Raw genomic sequence first — 27,433 nt, 5'->3', positions numbered from 1 at the left:
AGCTACGGACGAGAACGTATATACGAATAACTAGAGAAATAGTATTTCAGTTATTAAATTAAGCAACACACAATGAAACTGTACACTCGGGAGAAGTAATTCTCGAACTACGATGAAAAGAAGGAATCGTGTACAACGATTGGCGTGCAACGTTCCATTGTGTGATCAGTTTTCCCGTTCAAAGGCCTCAAGCCGATTACACATCGCCTCCGAATATCCCGTTAATCTCATCAAGCCTCTGTTCTGCGCGCAATCACTTCGCGCGATTACTACCGATAGTAATTTAATCAATAATTAGTTACTTGTTAATTATCTGATGGATATTATTTATTTATTGTTAGCAAATAATATCCAGATAATTATAACAAATAACTAAAGACATCAGATAATGCAATTGTCTTTAGCACGTAGTAATAAAGTTTGCTACTAAAAATATGAGAAATTATGACGTATATAAATATAAAATATGTCATAATTTCTCATATTTTTATTAGCAAACTTTATTACTACATGCTAATGACAATTGCATTATCCGAGTCTCTTGCGCGAAATTGATATTTATAATTCTAAACGTGATACATAATTGATTTATGTAATGCACAATTATTATATATAAATGCATCATTACTATATAAATTTAATAAATATATAATTATTAGGTAGCTTTTGTTTGGATCGTTTATTATCGGATCAAATGCTCATTAAAAGATTCCGTCTATATTCATTTTTAATAAATCAGTAGTAAATTGTATATTTAAATATTCCTGTTATCTCTCTTCATATTTAATTAAAGGATACTTTCAGCACACTGAAATGCTTTATGCAGGAAGGAGCGGTTTATATCTCTAACACTCTAATTAATAGCAAAGTCTCTTTGATGCGAAGGATTATCATTAAGCATCTCTTCAGCATCTACGAAAATCGTCTTGATATTAATGTAATCTTATTGTTAGTGCAATCATTCGAACATCGATCAAGCCCGACGATACGCACACAAATGCTAATTAAATTTTTAAGAATTAAATATTAAAATAAAGAGTGCGCCTATTTATAAATTCATGCAACTTTATCTGCTTAAAATATTTGAGAATCGATAAATTATCGCGATGTGCCATTTTCATTCTTATATACATGTAAACGAATTTGATATAACACAGTCATAAAAAATAGACGTCACTATATATAATTCTTTGTTTCTTAATGGAATTTTGAACAATTGCAAAAAAATTTCCGATTAAACATGTTCCGTATTACTAGACTCAACAAAGATAAAAAAAAAAAGAAATATTATCGAAAACGTGCAGTGAAATAGAAATCTCGGATTTATATTTAATTAATTAGTCTCTCCAATCAGACATTATCCGGATATTCGTCGGTTCTCAGAATCGTGACCATGCAAAATGCCGAACTAAGTCGCCGTTTGAGTTCTCTAAAGCTTTTTATGCGATAAGCATGCCGTCTCCGCAAGGAGAGGACGGCATTATCCCGGGATAGCATCGAACGAATCGTTATCTTCTCCGTAAAGATAATGACTCTGTAACCTGGACGCCCTACTACTCTTTTCATAGACAAGACAAACTGTGTTCCTTCGTGACAATGCACTTAAAGCGTCGTCGATTGCGTTTCGATAACGAAAGGATTCAAACGGCAACTGCCATCATCTCTTAGTTCTCTCTCGTCCAACCCTTTCCCATTTTCTACAATAGTTACAGGCACGTAGCGTCTCGTTTTTCGCGCAAATGGCCGCCTTTATCGGAAACTCGATTTATATTATACTACTTATACATCGATTCGATTAAGCTATGCGGTGCACAGCTCGCCGCTTTCCCATTATCATGATCACAAATGGCGCTGGCTCTAGACAAAGGAAAACTTCTCTTATAGAAAGAGAATCACGATATTGCAACAATTTTTTTAATAGAAAGATATCAAATCCGTTGCTCCATTTTTCTCGTTCCAAGTTTCGTGTCACAAAACATAAATTTAATTTTAAAGTTACAATTTTCTTTTCAATTTACCAGTATGTGATTTGATATTCTTGTACATTTTTATATTTTGAGAAACAAGAGGTTTTGTAAAAATATTTAATGTAAAAATATACTACGCATATATATTATATTTATATATATTTTTCTAATTTCATAAAAAAAAGATACTAAGATTTTATCAAATTAATTATTGCCAATGTTGCATATTCATTAATTGATATTGCGTTATTTTGTCTAAAATGTATTAAAGTGCACGATTAAATGACAAGTTTTTTTTGCTAAAACACACTACTAGTATTTTAAATAATCTAATTGTTTTCAAGTTTGCAATATATATTTATCAGAGAGAGTAAAACCGGATTAGATTTCTAGCTATACGGTCAACTTATCAACACATATCAGGTGCACGCAGTGTGTGCCCCCAAGGCCCATTAACCCTGTTTTCAGCGATCAACCCTTCGTCTAAGCTCGTCATAGAGGGTAGCTTGCGGCGAAGTACACGCGTGTCGCGCAGGTGTGTATGGATGACACACCACTAGCCGGCGGTGTCCCAGCGCGCGGCATGTAACCGGCTGCCCGCGTATGGCCGAAGGTGGTTATGTGGGTCGCACAACAGTCACTTGAGATTAATTACCAAGTGCATCGTTAGAGATAACGCGGCGAAGGTTTGGTGGCGGCGGTTAAGTGAGGCGATGGCGTCCAGATACGATGTTAAATTGAACCTTTCGTCACCGCTGATTCCTGCACCGACCCGGTACGACCTAACTCGGCGCAAGCCGAGTACAATATGCGTACTTGTCTAAAAGCAATTACTGCCGATGTGCGCACATACGTACATACATACATACACGCAGGTGAACTCGACGATAGCGCGCGATATAATATTGTTCGGACAGCATCTCGTTCGTACCGGCTTCGTCAAATCCGTAGCGGGACATGAGCGAAAGACGATATCTGATATTAATTTCCGCGCGCGGTTGCTGAATATCATTATGAGCTGCGGACCGAGCTCATCTCAAATTAATAGCTTGATTTTTCGAAAAATTATAGAGTAGATACACGGATAAGAGTGACACAATTAAATCTCTAAGCTATGATCGTGTAAAATGATATCGAATCGATATCGAATTATTTTCAAATATTCTTTAATAATTCACGATTAGTATTCCTATTTCATTAGCTATGTAATAATAAAAAATTGTAAATCAAGCGCGAAAGAAAAAAAAAGGGGAAGAGATATTTTTAAGTTCTGAATTTTAAAATGTTTTTGAAATGCGTTTAATGTGGAGAACAAAGATTTTTATAAGTTAACTTATTATTTTAATATTTTGCTTTCATCGCTTTCATAAAAATCTTTGAGAAAAAGTTATTTCTTAAGCGGATACTTCACTCATGCATCTACTTCACCAATCTTTGGAAAATATAAAGTCGTTCGCACAATTTCATTAAACTTATGTAAAAACATTTCCGCGGCGAGAGAGAACAACTTAAGTAAAATAACCTCGTTTTTCTAATAATAATCTTCATTATCTTTTAAAGAAACAAAATAAATTTCAAATTATATTATTAAAGAAAATTTATTGAACTGATAAATTATTCTAGAGAGATAATTGCAGAAAATCGTCACGTATTATTCGTATTATCATACAAAGTGTCCTCTATTATTAAAAGAAAAATATCAGTTTCAAATTGACCGAAGCGAATCTGTCATTAAACGTTAATATGATCATAGTGGGATACTATGCATTTACGTGTATGATTCTCGCGAGAGTGGTATTCGCGTGTCGTTATTAAGGAATAATTTATGCAACTGCGGTTTTGAAAATTCCGCAACCAAAATTTTCGTGAAATTTCAATCTTCATATGACTGGATATTTATTCGGCGATTTAGATCCACGGTCGCCGGAGAGAAGCAACCTCTTTTCGGATTTCATCCCCATAGCGATCGATTCAAAATATTCGCGAGTCCTTCCCCGTTTTCATGAAAGAAAATTCCGATATTTGTATGCTCCGTAGGTGGGATGGCTACGTGCCGAGGATCAGACGATATTATCGATGGGCGATCGCAGAGTCACCCACTCGCCCCGTTTCTTCGTCACTTTGGAGAACGCCAAAACGAAGAATCAGACGCAATCGCGGGAGGACGAGGAGGCCACTTGGCAGCTGCATATACGGGCATTGAAGGAGGCCGACCGTGGTTGCTACATGTGCCAACTCAACACTAAGCCCATGTTAAGCCAGCTGGGATGCGTGGATGTCCTAGGTATGCCTAATTGCACGCGTTTACGCGTGCCGCATTCCGGCCGACCAAGGTTTGCGGCTGTTGGCAGAGACGTCACGCACGCACGCATTGCGTTTCGATTAGGTCTGAACCATGCTTTAGGGCCGGAAAGTATGCGTGCCTCGCCACTGCAACGGCGCGTCTGAATAGACCGCCGTACACGTGTGCAACCTCGCACACATGAAGATTTCTCGGTGCACGTGTTATGCAAATCGCACGAGAGATGAGTAAAATACGTCATATACTCTCTATTGTATTATTGATAACTTATGACTGGAAGAGATTTCAGCTTTCAAAAAAAAGATATTTAAAAAATCTTAATCTCTGAACTGCTTGTTTAGTTTTGTTAAAAAATTTAAATAATTCGACATACGTGTGCAAAGTATTTAAGCCGGCTTAATTTGATTGGTAAAAAGTTACTTCATTTCACACGTAGTTTTTACGAGACATAATATCGATTCGACAGGAGTTTAGAGTTTACAAGGAACATCATCGGTCATATAAGAAATGCTAACGGCCGTGCTTTAATTTATAGTTTAATTAAACACGATAACGAAGTTGAAAAGTCCATTTGGCGGAAAGTCTATCGGCGTTCGCTGACTACATTAGTTGATGGATGTTCATACTTTGTAGCTCGTGCGCAAACGTCAAACCAGACTGTTTCTATTAAATTTACATTATCTCCTTTTAACGTTAATTACGCTGGTATAACACGTACATCTCAATATTTGCCTAGCTGTATCTTGCTTAGCTTCTACATCGGTAATATTCTAAACATGGCCGGAACTGCTGTGCGCTTCAATTTTGGCATAAAACGCGCTCGTTGCTCTACTACGGCATCATGAAATGCACAATTTCACTTTTATATCGCGCCGACGGGGCCAGCAGCAGCTTCGCCCGAGTAATATCATCTACTTTGTGCGTGGGAGAGAAACGGGGACGGGTCGTAGGATGAACGGGGAATGCGTTCTATCGTGTGCATGCGTGCCTCCGTTCATCGTCGGATACCGAAAAAAGCGGGCTCTTGCTGTCGAATAGAATGAAATTCCTTTGTGTAGAAACACGAGAAAATGCCATCCTCTTTTTTTTTCGCCGCCCAAATTGTCCGTACGTTTGTGTGTAGTGTATGTTATACCGCGACATACTTGTGTCCAACTTGGATCATTGTAATTGAAACGAACCGAACGGCTCTTCGAATTGGACGAAATTCTATCAGGAGAGCTTTCTCTCCCTCCTCCTTGAAGAAAAGAGGATGTCCCGCTGATATTTCATTTCCGTCGAATGTGACGGGAATGATTTCGAGATGATTTTTCGGTCCTGTTTGCTAACGTCACCGGCAACGTCTCGGTTAAATCGAGTTAGAACGACGGCAATACCGATTCTTTATGGTCCATATTCCCCCCCTAGTCTTCGTTCGCGAAACCTCGTTCACAGCCCAACGTCGAAAGCAGATGCCGAAGAGACTTATATGAAGATATATCGTTTCGTACGACGCGCGATTTCGATCCAATTTATAAATTGTTTCGCTGTTGTAGACAACAGCGCGCGTGTCAAATGAAATTGCATCATAATCCTCGGACACATGTTGAATTTCTGATAAATGGACGCGCGTGCAGTATCGAGAAAATTCGTTTCATTCCACAAAGGCTGCGTGATAACGTTTAGTATACTTTATATACCGTATATACACAATGCAATTCAGAAAACACGCTATACAACTGCTTTATTATTCTTTTGTTAGCGAGTTTTACATGTGCTCCTGGTGTCTGACTCGATACAGTAACACAATGCAGTAACACAATGAATTACGACAAAATATTAGTTCAAACAAATTTTATAATTTTTATTTTACAAACGCAATTAAGGCTCCTGGCGCCTTGCCGACCATGTCGAAATCGTGACGTCAGAGGCGAGAAAACACACGCTAAAATTTCTTAGATGCCATTTCAAAATAAAAAAATATTTCGATGAAACAGCACTTCAGATGGCTTTAGCACATTCTTAAAAAACCCCGAAAACTATCCTTTCCCCTTTATAATCAATCAACAGCTGTAAAATGTAATATTATGAAGCCCAGTCCGTCTGGTCTTTGCACATGCGCAGTCATTCCGCATGTCAAAGTCTGATATCTCGATCATTTTACAGATGTTGATTGATTATAAAGGAAAAAGGATAGTTTTCGGGGGTTTTTAAGAGTGTGCTAAAGCCATCTGAAGTGCTGTTTAATCGAAATATCTTTTCATTAAAAAATGGCATCTAAGAATTATCAGCGTGTGCTTTCTCGCCTCTGACGTCATAATCCAATATGGCCGCGGTGAGCACCCAGGAGCCTTAAAACATATGCGATAGAATTAATTTTCCATATTGTATTTCACGGAACGGACTACAATTGAATAGCTTACTTCAAAAAAAATGAATGAATAACGGGAAATTAATTTCACAGGAGACATATAGAATTATATCGATGCAAATATTTTTGTTTTACAGCCATAAATTTTTAACAATGTATCTTTTATAGTCTTCGTAATTCACTATGATATATTGTGCATTGTGTGGATTAGATAGTATATTTTTTTTGTAAAATAATTTTTCCTTATCATAAACTGATGCTTTTTGCTCGGCTTATTCTAGTTTGAAATTATTTTTATTTAACAATGTATTTTACGTATTTTTATCTTATGCGTACTAATGTTATAATAAATGTATATTTGCATAGAATTAACACTTACATTCTGCAATTTTTTTTCTGTGTTGAGCTTATCGTGTATCTTATTGTGCATAATTGCAGTAAAAGATGTAATGTAAATGTATGACACAAAAAGGTCAGACAATTAGAATCCGAAATGCGTGAAATTATATATGTGAAAAATATTTTCAATTTTATCTCAGAGCGAATAAATGTAATTTTTTCGCGTAATTGTGTAATACGATTTAATGCGCGTTTCATTATATTGCCTGATTTGATAATATTATCTTTTCTTTTTCAGTCCCACCCGACATCCTAAATTCTGGCACATCGGACGGCGAGGTTTCCGTCCTCGAGGGTGAGAACGCTACGTTGTCGTGCAAAGCATCCGGACGGCCACCGCCTCGCGTATTCTGGCGACGCGAGAAAAGTGATTTCATACTCGTGAGGGGTTCTCATGATCCGTTGATACAAGGTAAGATATCGCCCTTATATCCTGAACATCCCAGAATTGTCACTCCCAATGATCCTCGTAATCATCGTCTCTTTGTGACGACGACGTGCCCTGTCGTATGAAATACGCGTTGTTTCGGAATGAAGTGTCTCTACTCCTGCGAGGGAAACCGCCACGCGAATGTATTATTTCCCTCTCTATTTATGTCATGTAACCCTATTGCAGATTTGTATTAACTAGCTTTATATATACTTGGGAAATAATAGGCAGAAAATTTTCTATACTTAGCATATATAGGAAGAGAGCATTTCTTTTTCTTCTATTTCTCTTAAAAAAAAATTTATAAAAAGATCTTAACACCTCAATTTTAATTTCTAACAAAAACAAATATTTTCTGCACTTTTCCGCAATTAGAATAATTAGACGCATCTTATTTAAACAAATGATCAAGCGTTTTAAGAGGATATGAAAATACCATAAATTCGTACATATAGGTGATCCCGATCGAAAGCAATTACGACAGAACACGTTCCAGCGAATAGAGATTAGTTTGTCCGCAATGACTTTCAATATCCTTCAACACGTCGAGCCACGCTGCATTTTGCAAGACATCTGCATTCGAAGAATTTCGTATAGTCGCGATGGCTCGCGCAACGCGAATGAATCACGATCGGTCGAAAAAAAATATTTGTAACATCGTGCGTATGCCACTGGCTCGTGCGGAATTAAAAGAGTGTGCTTGTACAACCATTGACATTCAATTGGAATGATTGACATCGCGCTAGAGAGACAAATTTTAGCAATCAATCGATTTCCAATATATTCCCCGGTGTATCCCAAAGTATAACGCCACATACTATTTACGGTATGTGTTTCAATGAAAGACTTTTTCGTAAATTCAATATATACAATCTCATTCATCACATGGAGTTTTCAGAGTCTAGTAACACTGTTGATTTGTAGACTTACCAGAATATAAAATTTATATATATAATTTTTCTCTTATAATTTTTGCGGAAAAAAATTGTCTTCAAATATGTATATTGTGCTTCATCCAATTATATCTTATGTGAATTAATATTAATATAATATGTATAATTGAACAAATTATAATATTATATAATATAAAATGACATTATATAATATTATGATCATTCATTTTGCTATATTGTTAATATAATGAAAATAATTGTATATTCCCCAAGATAGATTTCGTTTCTGTCATGTTTCGTTTAATTAATATTAATGAAAATCTGATATACAATAATTAAATTCTGAAATAAAAAGACGTTATTTCCGTACACGACAACGCAATCAAACATTCGACAATTATTAATTTAATGCAAGTTACTGCAGCGCTGTTCGAATTCGTCAGCTGTCAGCACAAATCACGCATCTTGCATTTTCGATCGATCTTATTAAACTTCTGACACATTTTATCGCGAATATGGAACGACACGTTCCACGTATGATTTATGTCGACCGTTCGTTCAATAATAATATAATTCATTATCTTTCAGTTATTCGAAAAGCATATCTACCATACATATACGCTAATATAATTTTTCATTATAATAATGGAAAATGGAAAATGTAAACACATAGAGTAGAAATATTAATTTTCAAAATTTCATTATCTCCTCTCGTCTATATAATAAACATTTTAAAATAATATTTAAATATATAAGCTAATGTTATAAAAATTATTTTAATAAAATGTGTATAAATTAATTTATCACTGCCACTTCTTCTCTTTAATAATGTTTAATAAAATTTAAAAATATTAAAATTTTTAATTTGATTATATGAACATTGAAATAAAAATTAATCAGATTATATAAATTTGCGTATATCCCTTGATTTTAAAATAGAAATATTAACACGCGCTTTGTCACTAATGGCAATAAATTGCAGCGACAAATTTTGCTGCAAATTTATATTCTGCTTATCGTTGGGTACCCCGGAAGACATATTTCGCGAATAATTACTCAGGCCGCGTTAACACGTCGGCTTATATGGTCGACAAGGGAGCAGTTTTCAACGAGATATTCATATAACGTACGATTTTCTAGTGGACAACCTGTCCGGCGAAAGGCTAGAATTAACCAGAGTAGACAGGAGGCAAATGGGAGCTTATCTTTGCATAGCGAGAAACGAAGTGCCTCCGGCAGTCAGCAAAAGGGTTAATCTAAAAGTAAATTGTGAGTACTCGACAACGTTTTATAGCACTTTACTTGACGATGTCAAATCAAGATTGAAATCAATTGACAAACGGAAAACTCTGTTTATCCAATTTAACGTTTATTTTTTAAACAAACAGAAAAGACGTAATTTTAATAGCATTGCTACACTATCACGAAAAATGTAAACGAGAGTTAAAAAAATATGACGTTATTTATATTAGCAATTAAATTAAAGTTTAATAACATTTATATAAATGCAATAACGAATAACAATAATCTGTCATTTCTCCCTTTGCCCTTCTAGTTCCTCCCAGCGCAAAGGCACCCAATCAACTGCTCAGTTCTCCCCTGGATACAACCGTGTCACTAATCTGTTTAATCGAGGCTTATCCCAAGACAATTAACTTGTGGATGCGGAAGGAACAAGTTATTATGAGCGGGTATGTGCCGAGACAATATTGACAGATTAGCCTACCGATTTTCGGGCATAGAAACCGTTGTTCGACAATCTCGTTGACGATAGCAGGCAAAATCGTTTTACTCCGCTTTTTGCTAAATCGCGCCCGACCTCGGCTGCAATTTCGGATATCGATCCCGGCGGCGATTCGATTATTCTAACGAGATGTCGAATAACGGAATCTATTCACCCTATCTTGGACGTTAAACCTAAGTGATATGTCAATGTAGAGGCAGATACGAAATCGACGAACGAGGAGACCCCGACGAGGAATGGAAGACGACGATCGTGTTGAAGATAAGACGCTTGAAGAAAACGGATTTAGGTGAATACACGTGCTCAGCCTCCTCAAGTATGGGAAAAGCCGAGGCGACTCTCAGGGTATACGGTGGGTAGTTTTACACGTATAAGATCGAATGAATACGTTATCCTCTTTAGGGCAGAGATGTGCGCGATATCCGGTTTATAGTTATTTTAAAATTTACAATCAATCGACATTTTAGTATCGATAATTATCTCACGTTGCGAATAAAACGATTAAGCGAAATTTTGAAACACAATTACACAGAGAAAATTTTCTATTTTCTCTTAGAATTTACCCTGAAAATCATGGTAATCGTGGGATAATATGGAAAGAATTTTATGAGAATTTCTCTGATTAATATTTATCATAATAAAAATAATATCTACACGTTAAAATGTAAAACATGTTTGATTAATTTTACTATGCAGTTTAGTAAAATTAATGAAACATGTTTTAATATTTTATTGTGATAGATATTATTATTTTTATTGTGATTAATATTAATCAGAGAAATTCTTATAAAATTCTTTCCATACCCTATTGCCCCACGATTACCATGATTTTCAGGGTAAATTCTAAGAGAAAATTTTCTCTTCGTGTAGATAACATTATATATACTTTTATTAATTTTATTAATTTTTCGCTTACAAAAACTTGAATAATATGAATATTATTGATAGCATATTTAGAGGTCCAAAAAATGTGACTAGATAATAATAATAAAATAAAGTACATTTGAATTTTTTTTCATCGCAATTTTTATAGGCAAGTAATCAATCAATCATGAGAAGTTAAAAAAAAAACATACATAAAAGCATCTAAAAAAAGAGACACGTCCACAAAAAGTGGAGCGTTTCGTTTATCCATAATTCGTGTAAATACTTTCAGAGATCGAGCGCGTAACCGTACCCAGCCGTGTCACCTCGGCCAATAACAAACGAGTGAACCAAGGCAAGTCAAAGTCCGGTCAAGGGACGATGGGCAATCGGGTTTTCCATCAGCAGGTGAGCACGCCGGCGATGCAGAAGAGCACCGCGCGATTGATCTACAACAACAGATACGCGACCACGTCGACTACCGCGGACCCGCGCGCTCCCTTAATCAAGGATCAGGGTAACGCTTTCAAGCACAACAACCGCAACGATAACCACCAGAATCTCAAGGATCGCAGCGACGCGTCCGTAGTCATCGCTAGCAAACGGATCGTCTTGCCGCTCTGTTTGATATTGTTCTCGACAGTGCGATAAGATACAATATAACGACGACCACGACAACGGAAGCTAATTCGTCGTGAAAGGAGTTACTCTGTGAAACAGCAATGGGAATCCGTTCATCGATCCGGATAGGATGATGAGACTAAGCGAAAGGAAGGGAATCTTGCGGAGGGAATGATTCTCAGACAACGACTACGATATAGAAATCTGGAGTGACAAAAGAACTCGTTTCAATTATAGATCGACGTTCTTGACAGCACGAGGAAAGAAACACTTGGACGCTCTTACGTGGGTGGGAAAATAGGGAAAGATTTGAGTCGCTAATGCGAGTGAATGTTGCCCGAGATAACCACTGGGGATTTTTCCAGAAAGACGCTTACGAATGTATTTTTTATGACCCTTTTATCCGTTGCTAACGTGCGAATAGTTCGGGGACGAAATGTGCTTTTTGATTGGACTAACTATAATCCGGATATCTTTAACTCTCGGAGATAGCGAGATGCTTGTCATGATCTATTTTCACATTTGTTAAAATTCTTCTTAATTTTATCTAGAAATAAATTTTCTTTACACATTTAATTTTAATTTTGTCGTATCAGTAACTTTTTTCTCTTGTTAATATATCGATATAAAAATTAATTATGTCTAAAACATGACTATTGGATGAAAAAATGAAAGACAATATAATATAAAAAGATATTTTTACGTTGTAAATAAAGAATATTTATCCCATTTCTTTTAATTATATAAATCAATTATATAATTTATATAAAATTATAAAAAATTTTTAATTTATTTAAAAGTTATTTTAATTTATATAAAAAACATTAATGCCTTAGAGATTTCGATTCCAACAATATTATCTGAGAGAGAGAGAGAGAGAGAGAGAGAAAAGAAAGAAAGAGTTAAGGAACATAAAAGAGAAATTTTTATTATTCAAGGGACGAGTAATTATTTCTCTTTCTTTTTGTGGGATTAATAAAAATAACTTGGAGTAATTTTATAACGTTAGCGTCAAAAGCCTTATATATGCAGGGTGTCTATCTCAAATGAACAGTCACTATCGTTAACGAGGAATAACACACAAAATTTAATTGTTTATGTACGAATCGTAATCGCGATGTGGATATATCTCATAATGATAGCGACGATTCAATTAAAATGAACATCCCTTATGTTGCCATTGTAATATGTCTTCATCGATAATTCATACGACTTTTCCGAGCAATTGTGCGATCGTACCCAAATGCAGACAAATAATTAGCATACTAATTTGTATGTAAGAGATAAGACGATAAAATATCTTTGTTTATTGTGATGTAAGAGAGCGAATTGCGATATTATACTTGGCATCTTAGCGAGTTATCTCACGTCATATCCGAAATAAGATTCATATCCATAGCGCATATATAACATACCAAACACTTTAGAAGTATATTATAAGTATCACATATTTCAGTTATTTTATGTATTTTTTTAAATTACTAGACAAATACTGTACCTTATATGTCGGTGACGAAGCCAGACCACATTATAGATATAGTATAAGTGGCTGACTGCGAGAAATGACCGATATATTGCTTTTTAGGTAAAACGCGTTATAAATTGGCTTTGTCATGCCAATTTCTGTATAGGATATGCTCATCTTAAAAACTGCATATGTACATTACAGTGATGATAAATACATATAAATGATGGAGTATATATATACATATCTGTGTGTACGTTATTATATAAAAATATAAACTTATCAGGAATTGACAACAAATATGTACTCTATGTATTATAATAATTTTTAGTAATGTCACAAAGATTATTTAATATAATTTAAAGATTATTTTGAATGTTTCTCATCAAACTATAAACCATATCTTGCTCTGTAATTAAAACAATTATGCAAAGGGATATCAGCAAAATGTTATAGAGCGTTAAAGTTGAAAGAATTAAGGACAAAGGTGATTCGATAATCTTTAATACTGCAATCTATCAATCATCTATCACTGAAATGCAAGTCTTAGTTACATCGCGTGGTTTATTGTCATAAAAAATGTAGCATATCCCACACAGAGCACAAAAATATGTTAAATGTACCTATTCAATGAATCCTGTATATCACAGAATGCTCAATATAAAAACTTTACAATAACTATATTAAAAGAATGTTGTTGTTTATAGGACGGGAAATATATTACGAGAATACAATGAGAAATGTGCTCAAATTGGATAATATAGCTTTGGGGAAAAAAACGTGTTGACAAATAAGAAAAAAAAAACTATCATACATTTAGCAATGACGTTCGTTTTGACTTTAAGTCTAGCTTAAACGAATGTATTTTTATGTATTACTGAAACGACAAATATAGCTGTTTGTCACAAAATGAATATCAACATTGCCTTTTATTAATTCATTTCTCACCTCTGGTCTTTAAGCATAAATATAATATATTAAAGTACATTGAAATATATAAATGCATGGACCAAAATGACATAGAAATTATGTCCAAAACAAAATACTAAAGGCCATAAAGATGCAACAAAAAGCTACATATGGGCTTTTTCTTTCGCCAATCCTAGCACATTTCCAAAAAGTACCCTGAAAACTAAGAATAAAAATTCAGTAAATATATATACATGGAGTATGTATATTACGTGTAAATATATATATTTACATCTGTTAATATATACGTGTAAATATATATATTTACATCTGTTAATATATACGTGTAAATATATATATTTACATCTACTAAATATATATATATATCCTATATGAGTTTTACATACCCAACCTTTCCCAGCCGCTTGTCGAATAAGCTGGGTATCAATGATCTGATATAGGTGCAAGTACATATCAGCAGTAATATTACAGTCAGCAGGCTCTGGAAATTAAATATAGCAGACTGCCAAACAAGAATATATTAGTATGTTTCAAAAAATATTCATTTCTTATTTATAAATTGATCGCATACATTATGTAATACACTAGCGTTATTATTACATATATTAATAGCAATAAAATATTAACCATTATTTTTCACATGGATAAAATATTTTCTAATAAAATAAGATATCTAATAATAATGATGTTTAACACACAATATATTTAGGAATTTAGTTTCAAGCTTCTTGATAGCCAGTTTCTTGCATATAGGTTATGTACGACCCATTAACTTAGAATGCCAATCATAATTCGAAAATGTTTATAATTACCATAATGTAGGATCATGCGAATTGTTTGATTCGAAAAATCGCAGTTAAAGTAATATTTGAAAAACTGTAGATAAATTGTTCTAAATTCTCTCATAAACAAATCTACGTCTTCACGTCACCTTCGCGCATAACGTATCGCGCATAACATTTGTATGCTCTTTGCAGAATAATATACCAGGTGTCCCATTTTATTTGAGATATTTGAGTGGGTCCTTTAAAATGGGACACCCGGTATATATATATATATATACATAATACAAATGTTATTCAGCAGAGACAATAATTAATTATGTAACCAACAAACAAATGTGATTGATTCTTGCCAATTAATATTATAAGATGGTAACTCAATAAATATTTTTTATATTTATATTTTCGGTGACTTAATTTCAATAAAATTTTATTAATGTGTGTGTTATAATAATACCTGGAGCAGAGCCTTCAGTTAAAGCAAAGTTGTCACTATTTGTCCATAATATATACACTAGCCCGATACTTTTCTCGGCACTTCCGATTTTTTTTCCGACACTCCCGATATTGTACTACTTTTACAATATTTATTCTCAGTGATTTAAACTCGTGTAGCTCAGAGACAATTAAGTGATGAGGCAAGTAATTTTTAGATATCGTAATATATTGTACCGTAATATAATTGCAGCGCCCGCGCATTTATCATCACAATGATCAATTGATGGGATTCGATACGCGATCGCGATTATATTTATATATCACACGCATTTTCTGCGCCAAAAAATAACCGCGCACAAGCACTGTAAACGAAAACTAGCCGGAAACTATATATTAAATATCTCAACTTCCGCAAGGACTAGTCCGATTCCGACATTATGAGACATCGCGAATCAAATATGGCTGCCGTGACGTAGCTGTGACGTATAGTCATTTGAATGTAGTTTCTTTTAAACGCAATCTTCACATATATCAAATAAACGGATGATATACATAAATATGCAAATATGCAAACAAATATAGTTATTATAACATTATAGACATTAGATAGATAGATGCTAACATTACTTGCACGCTTCAAAGCAAGATTTTTTGCCCGAATTTATATATGTCTTATCAAATATGCTTCGAAAGGAAAATATATACAAAAACGACAAATCGATTGATTATGGTAAATAATGTTTTCGCGTCTGTCTGAGGCAAAATATATATAGAATACCAAAAGAATATCAAAATACTTTCTCACGTAGTTATTGCGATGTTTTCTAGACAATTGATTTATTATTCTTGTTAAATATTATACATTATATGACGGAAATAAAAATAGCTAAAAATTCGGACCAACCTTTGCGACAGTCGAGATAGTAATGAGCTACGTAACGTATTTTGCTAAGCGCAGGACCAGGGGGAGCGGCGAGGGGAAAGGGGAAAAGGGAGAAAGAGAGAGAGAGAGAGAGAGAGAGAGAGAGAGAGAGAGAGAGAGAGAGAGAGAGAGAGAGAGAGAGAGAGAGAGAGGGGAGAAAGAGAGAGAGAGGGGGGGGGAAAGCGAGTCTGGCCGTTTTGTTTAATACACAAGGACGCCGTGACGCTAATATTTATTTAGGAATGTAACAAATATATATGAAATATTATTTGCACGACAATTTTTCTACAGAAATTGAAACAAAAGATAAAATATATCGTATATCTAGCTGTGTCCATTTTACGACTATTATTGGCTCGCGAATTCTCTCTTTCCAAATATCTACATATTATTAATTATAATTGAAAGATATATATATTATTAATGTGTTACTTATTATTTGAATCTTACGTTTAATACTTGTCTCGGAACTCGATTTCTCCCTACGAAACAAGTTTTGTTATTAGATATTTGATAATGAATACACCCGCGATATTGAATGCAACTTGAATCCTCGGTACGTTAATTTGAAATTGATCAACGTAGTATGCGTACGCGTTTAATAAACGTAAAGCCACGAAAGACTTGGTTTATAGAGGGTACACGCTACGTTCGACATTCATCGTCCAATAGGAAGACTCGTTTCTTAGGGATAAAGAGAAAAATTGTTATTGTAACTAGCCGCTAGTCTCTGATTTGATGGCAGGAGTTGTCGGCCCTGCTAGAGAAGATGAAAATAGTGGGGGGCAAAGCGAACGGCCTACCGCCGAATGTTTTGCCCTATTGTTCAGGGATGTCGCGAAAAATGATGGATTTCAATTAAAATTCGAGTTAGGTAAAGCGAGATCCGAGCGGTGGAGATGTGTTTTATGATTATCGAGATGGGACTAGTGCTTTACGACGAGCGCAGACTGCGGTAATATCGGTTAAAAAGGTCGAGGAATTCCACAGACGACTCTTTGTCATGGACATGCAAGCTTCTAATGGTACGCACTTGTGTTTTCGTATGCGGCTTAATTCGAACCCGACCGGTCCATCATTTTCTCTACGACGATGCGCCAGTTCGAGCCTCGCATTTATCTATTTTCTAAACAATCACGAAACTGTTGGACGCGCGAGAGAAATGCCACGATGGTAGGAAGGTTAAATGAAAGTATGCGCCTCTCCAAGGTTTTCTAGCGTCACTTTTCGCTAATCTAAACTCTAAAAAAAATGTATACAAAAAGCGAGGCAATAGCGCCAAGTTCGATAATCATTTTATTATAATTATACACTTCACGATAGATATGCTAGATGGAAATTGTAATTTACAGTTTTAAGATTCACAAATCAACATCCAAATATAGATCGAGTAATTTCTAATATCGTTCATGTCAGTTTTACATGGAATATTTTATTCAAATAAAATTTTCTATCGTTAAATATAGTATTGTTGCAGCTTTGCCTATGAACAGAATTGACAAAAGAATATTTTTATATATTTAATAATTCGAGTAGATGTAACAATTGGTGAATCATGTAAATGTAGGAATGGATATGTGTATGAATACAGTGTATACTTCCATCCCTGGATTGCCTGAACTAGGGATGGTGTGGATGGGAGATATGATGGTGGGAGAGCCCACTCATGAACTCATGTTGGATCCTCGTCAAGCCGAGAGCCCCTTTTTTTCCCATGGTTCGCATCCATATGAAGATCTCAGAAATCATCACATCGCTCCCATGGTACGCTACATACCGCAACAATTCACAAATGAGTGTTCAGAACCTGATGAGGCAATGGAAGCTGTAGATGCCCATGAGATACGAGTGAGTTTTGTGTTCTTGCTGAACAAAAAAGAATATATAATCTATAATAAATGTATATACATATATATATTTCCCTATTATAATATTATAATTTCCTTGTTTTTAAAGGAATATGATTCACAGCCTGAAAGGCCAGAAATGAATGAATATTTAACATTAGAAGATTATATTGACGAAGATCGAGAACAAATTGTGAGCAATGCGGCGACTCAAACTACTCAAGACAATCGCAATCGAAAAATAAAGCCTATAAAGCATCCTGGACTTGTTTTAAAAACGCCTATTGCTTATCAACCTCATACTGATCTAAATTTTATTCCTATTCGTAAAGATGGTATAGGTAAGCATTGTCATTGCAAAGATAAGATATATATGTTTAAATTTATATAATATACATTGTTGGACAAAATAATGGACTATAAAAATTACTGAAATACAAGTTTATTAGTTCAAATATATTAAATAACACTTATAAATAGAAATATAAACTTTAATGTTTTAATAAATTAATATATTGAATTTTTAACTTGAATGAATCAAATTTTAAATAAACAATAGAATGTCATAAGACATTTTTTCTGAAAAATATAAAGAAATATTTTAATTGAAGATAAAACTACTAAAAGATAACTATTAATTGATAACTGTTGGACTATGTATATTTTCTTATCGTAGTAAAATTTATTAAGTAAAGTAATTGGAATTTTCATGCCATAAATTGTTAATTTGATATCAGTTTATTTTAATTTGGATTTATATGTATTTTACAGCTGTTTGTGAAAAATGTGGTGCTATTGGAGTGAAACATGCTTTTTATACAAAGGAGCGTAGATTTTGCAGTAGAGCATGTGCACGTTCTTCAGAGCATACAGCACCGACTGCTGATTCGACATATAGTCCATCTCATTCAGTGGATCAGCCAGTATCCGGAAACCAAGCGTCCCTTAATGAAACAAAAGTATCGAAAGAAACAGAAGTAAGTTAATGTTAAATAAATTCATTTGAAGAAAGTGAGAAAAAACTATAATGTTTCAATTTTTCAGGTAGTTATAAAGGAAGAAGTAGATATCAAGGAACCTGTCGAATCGGAAAAAGAAAAAGTTAAATTAGAACCGGTAATGCCCGAAGATTTACCAGTTAGAAGAAAGAGAACAGCGGAAATGGCGGGTTCTTATGATTGGACGTCGCATCTTGTTGAACCTGGATTTTGTGCTGCACCAGTCTCCTGTTTCAAACATGTTAGTTTTTCTGAAGAACTTTGTTTTACATTATAGTATTAGAATAGCAAAATATATTTAACACAAAAATGTTATAAAAATATATATATTTATATTAATTTCTGTTTTTAGGCTCCTATATCTGAAATATGGGATAATATTACAGTTGGTATGAAAGTAGAGGTAGAAAATACCGACTGTGACGAAGTATGCGAGGCTTTCCCAGATTCGTTTTGGGTTGCAACTGTATTACGTATATGTGGATATAGAGCTTTGTTAAGGTATGAGGGTTTCGGGCACAATGCAGATAAAGATTTTTGGGTGTCGCTTTGTTCTAATGACATACATCCTGTTGGTTGGTGTGCCACAATTGGAAAACCTCTTATTCCACCTAACAGTACGTAATCGAAATTATTTCTAACAAAATGACAATGCGCAGGCTAAAAGAAATTTATTGAGAAAAACAATTATTAATCTTTAAAAAAAGTGCACTTGAGAAAAGGATCTGATGTGTCAAATTATTTTTGCAGCAATTGCGAACAAGTACAAAGATTGGAAGGATTTTTTAATGAGACGATTGACCGGTGCAAGAACATTACCAACAAATTTTTACAATAAAGTGAACGATAGTATGAAATCTCGTTTTCGATGTGGGCTTCATTTAGAAGTGGTAGATAAAAACAGAATCTCACAAGTGAAAGTTGCGACGATACAAAAGATTGTTGGCAAACGTTTGCATGTGAGATATTATGATTCTCCTCCAGAGGATAATGGTTTCTGGTGTCACGAAGATTCACCTCTCATACATCCCGTCGGTTGGGCTAAGGGAGTGGGACAGATGCTGGATGCGTATCCCGAGTATTTGGATCGAGTTTCTAAATCAAAATTAACCGAAGACGATGCGACGGAGAATCTTTTTCATGTGCCAAAGAATCATCACGTACATCTCGGATACACGTTTAGAGAAGGAATGAAACTAGAAGCCATCGATCCACTCAATCTTTCGGCTATATGCGCCGCGACAGTTATGCGAGTTTTGAAAGAGGATTACATTATGATTCGCATCGACACTTACGATGAAGACGCGAGCGGTGCCGATTGGTTCTGTTATCATTCGTGTTCACCTTGCATTTTTCCAATCGGCTTTTGTTCCCAGCATGGTTTACCATTAACACCACCTAAGGGTTATGATCCTACTACATTTACATGGGATGCATATGTAATGGAAACCAATGCTGAACCTGCTCCTGTGCAGTTGTTTAATTGGGTAATTGTTCTATACATTTCTTAATATAATTTAAAATATTTGTTTTTATCTTGCGATTGCACATGTGAATATTTTTCATATTTTTTTAGGATATTCCCCAACATGGATTTATTGAGGGAATGAGACTTGAAGCTGCTGATTTAATGGATCCTAGATTAGTTTGTGTTGCTACTATTACTAGGGTGATTGGCAGATTATTACGAGTACATTTTGATGGTTGGGAAGATGAATACGATCAATGGTTAGATTGTCAAAGTCCAGACATTTATCCCGTTGGATGGTGCGATCTTGTCGATCACAAGTTAGAAGCGCCACGAAGTGTACTCACTAAAAACACTAGTCCTACTGGTAAATATCACATACATTTATGCACGTATTATTTAAGTTAGATTAAGTATGTATATTGTATTTAAATATATATTGCCATAGTAAAATCACCAAGAGGCCTTAAACGTAAAACTAAGAGAAAATTAAAGAAGGGTGGCAAGATGTTTTGCTCCAAAAATATACTACCTCGTCAGAGCGAACGTATTAGTATGGCTCGTGAACGCGGGCGAGAATTGGAACCTGCTCAAGGAACCAAAATTGAGAGAGAACGTGACTTAGAAAGTTTACCAGAACAGAGAAGCAGAGAGCCGGAACCAGCGGAAGAACCAGTTGGTCCCGATCAAACCTTACCCAGTCCTACCACTGGTCAAGGTCAAGCATTGAGTGACACGCAAAGCGAAGTACAGAGCCCTCCACCACCTAAAGAAAGGACTGCTACATCGTACATCAATGTATGTAGCATAATCTTTTCTTATTTATATAAATATAATCTCAAATATAAATATGTATATTGATATGTCACTTAAAATTACCATAAATGAAATTAAATTCTAATTTATTTGATTTTTGTAGGTTACTTCAGCAAGTAGTAAATATATACCGAGACTAGCAGATGGTATACAAAAAAATTCGGAATCTGGTGATCTAGTGCCATCTGAATGGAATTTTTTTGATGTTGCACAATTTCTTCGTGTTAATGATTGTGCGACATACTGCGATAATTTCAGTAAAGGTAAAATAGATGGAAAAACATTGCTGACTCTCACTAAGGACCAAATAATGGATCTAACAGATTTCAAAGTTGGACCTTCTGTAAAGATACATGATTTAATTCAGCAATTAAAAATCAAAGTGAATCCAGCTCAGGAAAGGTTGAAATTTGGATTGAAGAAATTATTATAACAAAACTAGTATATAGTTAGCGCTATAAATAAGTTCCATTATTATGCAAATTAGACATGGATTTACAGGTAAGGCATGTGAAATAACGATAATTAAAATCACCTCTATCTCAGTATGGTTACATATGTTATTTGTTACATACTTTACTGATGTACTGAAGGAATGTTTATATGGAGATTCTTCATAGTCTAAAACAAAAGCGTAAAATTTAGATGCCGTATGATCTATTATGAGTTAAAAGAGAATATTCCATTCCGAAAAGCAGCTGTGATTTAATTTTTATGCTTTTGTACATATAAATACATATAATTAATAAAAAAATATTTGATATTTATTAATTTTCATAATGAAAATAAAATATAAATCTGTATTGAATTATCATTTAAGCATTAAATATATATAAAAATATTTAGTGTTAAATGTACATGGGTGAATGCCACAAACAGAATATGAAGACTATTTTTAATAAATGTAACAACAAAAATTGTTACATTATTAAAAGGTTATTAAAGCTAATAATTTAAATATTTATTATATAATTCTACACATAATTATTAATGTTTTGCTTATTTCATTTTTATATCTAATTATTTATGAATGAAAAAAAAAATAAAATATATGCTGCACATAGGAGTAAAGCAATTATATACATATTATAAGAATTTGTATTATTAAAAATCTTATTAATTCAATAATTTTGGTAATGAAAGATTTTGATAATGAAAAGTACATTTCTTAATACACACATGCGCGCGCGCGCATATATATATATGTGTGTGTGTGAACAAACAAGTATGTAAACTATAGATTTTACATAAAAACTGCATTCTGGAATGGATTACTCTCTCTAAGAAAGACAGCATCTAATTTTTTATAATGCCCATATATTATTGTAGAAAAGAATTAAAATTAACATTTTTTTATAATGATATCATACATTTTATATATATATATATATATAAATAAATATAAATATATATTTATACCTGATACATATGTAAGAAAACTTTGATGTACGTATATTGCACTTATACATATTCATAAATATGTGACATATTTTCTGTAATATGTTTTTATTACTGAAATTTCTCTTCCAACCACAGCGTTATTTGTAAATCCATGCTGCCACATTGCACTGCATTAATTACATGGATGCATCAGCCACAAACTGGTATGTGGAAACATAATTTTCCTTGAATAAATATAACTGAAAATTGAGACATTTTGTATTATACGTATACGCTAACAGAGTAAATTAATACAGATATATTAAAAGCAGCTATACAAAGTACAAAGATTTTTCTTTATTAATTTAATACCGATTAATGTTAAATTTGTTGAACAATAATGCAATTTTCACAGAAGAATTAAATTCTTTCTATTTTAATAAATCTTTATAAATTCACTCTGTATATATGTATGACATATAATACATATACATAAATTGAAATATAATTAAAAGAAAATCGAAAAATTATTTAAGCGTGTATGTAGATCTTGTATATATTGTATGTAACATAATGTTAGTTTTAGCTCTATCTCTCTGCAAATTATGACAAATGCGTGCTGCACTACATAAGTGGCTGATGCATGTGTACGATGTACATTATAATCATATATTGCTTAATTATCTCTATAATGAATCAAAGCAATCAGGTAACGTTATATCGCTTTGACTCTTAAATACTATTTTAGTACTATAGAGTATAAAACGTGATTACTCGCCAATTATTTATTCAATAATTTGAAATCTCAAGAAACTGAACTCTTACGTATCTTTAATATAATGTTTTCTAAAGAAAAGATTATATATATATATTTGTGGTAAAAGAACATCTCGTGTATAAATAGCCAATTAACACTGTATCGTTCTCGTACACAAATTATTACAGAATTCTAATAACATGTTATTCATGCAAAGTGAAGCCTTTTTCGTGCGTTAAATCTCGTCTGAAAGATAATGATCCTTGTTTACAATTGATTTCTTGCTTATGAGCTATGAAATCAAATAGTAACGCATAGTATTAACATACAGTACGAAACATGCAGCAATCTGCTCATTATTTGATCTGCTAAACATATACTTTAAAAAATTAAGGATCATAATTAAATTTTAATCTTAATTTATTTGATTCATTGAAGGTTTTACATCGATAATATTAATGATACTGATTAGAATTAGAGAAACTTATTGCTTGCTCCTTAAATTTATTTTTAATCTAAGTAAAACATAGGATTTGATTAAATTTGACAAAAGGATTATTTGATGTCCGATTCCTTTTTCGTGATTATATAAATTTTTATCGAGTAAGAATTACACAATCATAAGTACAAAAGGCAATGTTTATGTTTTAAAGTACATACTATATGATTTTATGCTTAAATTATAGCTAATTCAAAAAATCCGACAAATATCTGAAATATATTTTGTATTGTGTCTTAAATATTTATTAGTAATTTTAAACGTTGCAAATTTAAACGAAGTAATAGAAGCCTATTACGAAATGACTTCTCAATAATTTTTCATCTTGATTATTATTTCATTATCAATACTAGTGAAAACAAAAAGATACGCTTAGAGAGAGATGTAGATATTTATTAGTTTTATCTTATCCCTCTATGCCATATATATATATATATATATATATATATATATATATATATATATATATATTGTACATTACATATCAGTTTCTGAATTTGTACTCATCGTCTTTCTTATTATGAGATTGGACGAGAAAGTGCAACATTTCACATTTTCGTATGTGTTGATGAAAAAAATGTAGGCTAGAGGGTTAAGAAAATAAAATGAATATTTGTCAGAAATTGTAGCAATTATTGTGAAACTTTTTATTATTAGATTATTATCAGGTTATTCGTAGTAAAGTAATTGCCTTTAGATTATAAATTTACAATTAATATATAATTCAATTCGTTGCAATTTTTAATAAAAATACCGCATTTTATATATTTTTTTCAAGTAATATACATACACATTTATGTGATAAAAAGGAGGAAAATATTTCTGCAAATTTCATTTTTATTGAGTGAAAAAGTGAGTTGCAATCATTTATTGTTTTTTAATAATTTTTGTATATATCTCGATAAAATAAAATAAAATTCAATATTATAGCACAAGCTATCAATAATACGAATGATGTCATATCGTATTTTATGAAATATGTATCGCGAAATTGTATTATTTCTATTAGTTCACAATTACTAAAGAGGAATCTATATGATTATCTCTAAATTAATTAAACAGTGAAAGATTTATTTTCTAAATAAAGTTAGATATAAAATTTAATTTAACGAAATTGCATATACGAATTGACATCATTTCATACAGTTATCTTTCGCTGATAACGTAAATTTATATCATTTTCGCGAAATTGTAATCTCGTCATACGAGAGATGTCGCACCAATTCACAAGTATTGTAATGGAGACGAAACTAAAAAAAACCTGATTCATTGATTTATTCGGAATATTATAGTCTATTCGATAAGACAGCGTCCGTGATATGATATCGTAAGGAAAGAGATTGTATTATATTATTACTAGTAATGGTAGTAGTAGTTAAGCATGCTGGAATGCGCGATAAAGCATAGATGTACATATGTAACGCAAGACGCGTCACGTTGACCGGTGGTCTAGTTGGTCGTCTACTTTCATGTTGCGTCCGGCGCCTCGTAAACGCGTGACGCCGTCGAGCGAGCAACGAACGACGCAGACGTGGGAACGTTCCCTGTGTGTGAGCCTGTCAAGTATATAGTCGTACAGATGGTCGAGTTCGTGTATACATTACGGCATTTACGGCGCGTCGACGGCGGTGAAGGGGGAAAGAAGGAAGGGAGAGAGTGGCGGGGATGCGAGTAGACTCGCGTATTCTATGGGCGGGGCTTTAGCCAGCTGGCAGATGTTTCCCGCGCGGCCGCGTCATTCCTCTAGCGTAAACCTACGCGACGCGCAAGTAGTCCCACGCTGGGGCGCCGGATATTTCCTGCATTAGAGGATCCTGCCGACCCGGACGCGTTCACGGAAGGATTCGCGCGAGTGAGTGGTGCGGGATCGCGACGATACCGATCGCCGAGAGAGCCAAATTCGCGGGACAATCGCGAGGATGAGCTGACGGAGGGGGCAGGAAGGAGGGAGAGCATTCGTCTGAAGTGAGTCGCCGCTCTCAGGGCAGAGTAAAGTGCGCGGCTTCCCCCCTCGAGTCGAGCGCGAGGCCGCCTCGATCGTACGCGGGCGCGCCCGGCGAGGACCACGACTTTCAAGTGTTCTTATCTCTCGGCAGTGAATTTCGCACCGTGTACGCGTCGTCGCAACGCACGCGCTTCGCTTCGGGCGCAGATAATCGTTCGCGCGTACGTACGGGCCAGTAAACGTACGCGAGTTACGTGTCGTCTCTCCGACCAGTCGTTGGTCGTGCGCGACCGTTGGCATCGCTGGGCGAGTAAAACGCGAGCCGAGAAAAATCTACTTGCACGGGCGCGAGATGAGTGAACCGGCGTACGAGAAGAAGACGATCTCGTGCCCGCGTCCTAGCATCCTGGCCAAGATCGCTTGACGACTTCCCGAGAGGAGATTCTTTGTAAATACACACGAGTGCGAGAGAGACAGAGAGAGAGAGAGAGAGAGAGAGAGAGAGAGAGAGAGAGAGAGACAGAGACAGATATTTCCCAACGAGACTGTACTACGCGAACGTGGCTGAATATATCTCGCGATTTATTCGTACGAGTGCTACTTCACGCGAGTGTAGCCGGCGTGTGACGTGTGACATTAACCCGGAAGAGGGCGCGAGCGCGTGTAAACGAGTGGCGAGTGAAAAAGTGCAGGAAGAGTAGTGCGGCATCTTCGAAGAGGAGGGGAGCATCGGCGACGTAGAGACGTTCCTGACGCCGGGCGGCGGAGTGATCCACGATCCACGGCGCGTCGTGGGGGCCCTCAGCTGTTTCCCGCCAAAGATCGCCATTACAAAACGCGTTCGGGCGTTGTGTGTGCGCGCCGCGCGGAGCGTGTGGCTGTCCCGTGGACGAATCTTTGTGCGCGTCGCCGGCGTCTATTGACGAAAAGAAGGGGCTGTCGCGATACACGGCGTGTACCGGAAGTGGCGAGTAACGCATCCATACGTATATTATACCGCGAACGGAGACGTATTTGAGAAAAATACGCGCGCGTTGTTTGGCCTCCTCCTCCTTTTCGTTCCGGTGGAGTGCGCGGTCGGTCCGGCGGACGGCGAACGACCAACGAACGAACGAACGAACGAACGAATCGGCCCGGGCGAGAAAAAGAAAGGAGCGAGCGAATAAGTGAGAGCGATAACGAAAAAGATATCGTCGAGTGAGAGAACAGCGGGACTACCGGGACTACGTCGTCTCTTCCCAGCCACTACGACGGCTGTCGCGAACGTGAAATTCGCTCGGCGGGACTCTCAGTGCTGCGGACCGACGAGATATGTCAGTGTTTGGTGGTGACGATCGGATTTTGCTCGAGGAAATCGTCGAGTCGACTGAACAGCCGGAGATTGAACTGTGCGGGTGAGTCATATTTCATTAGATTCTCTTTGCGAAAATTAAGGTTAGATGTGTGTGTGTGTGTATGTGTGCGTGCGTGTGCATATATACACGCGTATCATAGCTAGAAACGACGATAGTAATGTACATTATACATATATAACCGCGTCAATGTATCGATGTATGCAAGACGCGCGTATATACACATACACACGCATGCCCATGTATTCTCTGTGCCCGCGTTTG

At 35.0% G+C, this 27,433-nt stretch overlaps 4 protein-coding genes across 9 annotated transcripts in view; 3 read left to right on the top strand and 1 right to left on the bottom strand.

The window, feature by feature from the left end:
• Window positions 1-13,385, top strand: part of LOC145940089 (lachesin) — a 48,169-nt gene extending 34,784 nt beyond the window's left edge. For all 4 annotated transcript variants that reach the window (XM_083044949.1, XM_083044951.1, XM_083044950.1 and 1 more), the window contains 6 exons: window positions 4,005-4,251; window positions 7,257-7,430; window positions 9,482-9,610; window positions 9,897-10,032; window positions 10,280-10,437; window positions 11,242-13,385. In XM_083044949.1, coding sequence (XP_082901075.1) covers window positions 4,005-4,251; window positions 7,257-7,430; window positions 9,482-9,610; window positions 9,897-10,032; window positions 10,280-10,437; window positions 11,242-11,600 — 1,203 coding nt within the window. In that variant the 3' untranslated portion in view covers window positions 11,601-13,385. The remainder of the gene's footprint in view (window positions 1-4,004; window positions 4,252-7,256; window positions 7,431-9,481; window positions 9,611-9,896; window positions 10,033-10,279; window positions 10,438-11,241) is intronic.
• Window positions 13,386-13,928: 543 nt separating this feature from the next.
• Window positions 13,929-14,941, bottom strand: Ksh (transmembrane protein 167A-like protein ksh). The gene is made up of 3 exons (XM_083044955.1): window positions 14,778-14,941; window positions 14,352-14,467; window positions 13,929-14,167 (listed from the first exon to the last, which is right to left on the bottom strand). Exons 1-3 carry the CDS (start codon window positions 14,778-14,780, stop codon window positions 14,062-14,064), a joined length of 225 nt encoding a protein of 74 aa, XP_082901081.1. The 5' UTR covers window positions 14,781-14,941; the 3' UTR covers window positions 13,929-14,061.
• Window positions 14,942-16,873: 1,932 nt separating this feature from the next.
• LOC145939583 (MBT domain-containing protein 1) lies at window positions 16,874-23,966 on the top strand. 3 transcript variants are annotated; one of them, XM_083044015.1, is made up of 10 exons: window positions 16,874-17,132; window positions 17,732-17,955; window positions 18,064-18,295; window positions 18,726-18,931; window positions 18,999-19,193; window positions 19,305-19,569; window positions 19,703-20,439; window positions 20,529-20,787; window positions 20,869-21,218; window positions 21,340-23,966. In XM_083044015.1, the coding sequence occupies exons 1-10, from the start codon at window positions 17,111-17,113 to the stop codon at window positions 21,667-21,669; spliced, it is 2,820 nt and encodes a 939-aa protein (XP_082900141.1). In that variant the 5' UTR covers window positions 16,874-17,110; the 3' UTR covers window positions 21,670-23,966. The 3 variants fall into 3 exon arrangements, with proteins under 3 accessions (XP_082900141.1, XP_082900139.1, XP_082900140.1); XM_083044013.1 differs by having other exon boundaries at window positions 17,675-17,955; XM_083044014.1 differs by having other exon boundaries at window positions 17,699-17,955; window positions 21,340-23,965.
• Window positions 23,967-25,546: 1,580 nt separating this feature from the next.
• Window positions 25,547-27,433, top strand: part of Crp (transcription factor cropped) — a 142,340-nt gene continuing 140,453 nt past the window's right edge. Inside the window, exon 1 of the mRNA XM_083044573.1 lies at window positions 25,547-27,211. Coding sequence (XP_082900699.1) covers window positions 27,129-27,211 — 83 coding nt within the window. The 5' untranslated portion in view covers window positions 25,547-27,128. The remainder of the gene's footprint in view (window positions 27,212-27,433) is intronic.

This window comes from Prenolepis imparis, unplaced genomic scaffold, assembly GCF_030444845.1.
Source record: "Prenolepis imparis isolate NDT839.2.m4 unplaced genomic scaffold, iyPreImpa1.0 SCAF_8, whole genome shotgun sequence".
Lineage (NCBI taxonomy): Eukaryota > Metazoa > Arthropoda > Insecta > Hymenoptera > Formicidae > Prenolepis > Prenolepis imparis.
Note: the sequence above shows the minus strand (reverse complement) of the source record. Positions and strands in the feature narration are given on the sequence as shown.

What these genes read in the sequence shown, in the direction of transcription:
- LOC145939583 (XM_083044013.1), top strand. Translation starts at nt 17,111, where the DNA reads ATGGACATGCAAGCTTCTAATG. An exon ending in GGACATGCAAGCTTCTAATG is followed by an intron (nt 17,133 to 17,674) that starts GTACGCACTTGT and finishes ATGTAAATGTAG; the next exon opens with GAATGGATATGTGTATGAAT. An exon ending in CTGTGCAGTTGTTTAATTGG is followed by an intron (nt 20,440 to 20,528) that starts GTAATTGTTCTA and finishes ATATTTTTTTAG; the next exon opens with GATATTCCCCAACATGGATT.
- Ksh (XM_083044955.1), bottom strand. An exon ending in AAGCGGCTGGGAAAGGTTGG is followed by an intron (nt 14,168 to 14,351) that starts GTATGTAAAACT and finishes TTTTATTCTTAG; the next exon opens with TTTTCAGGGTACTTTTTGGA.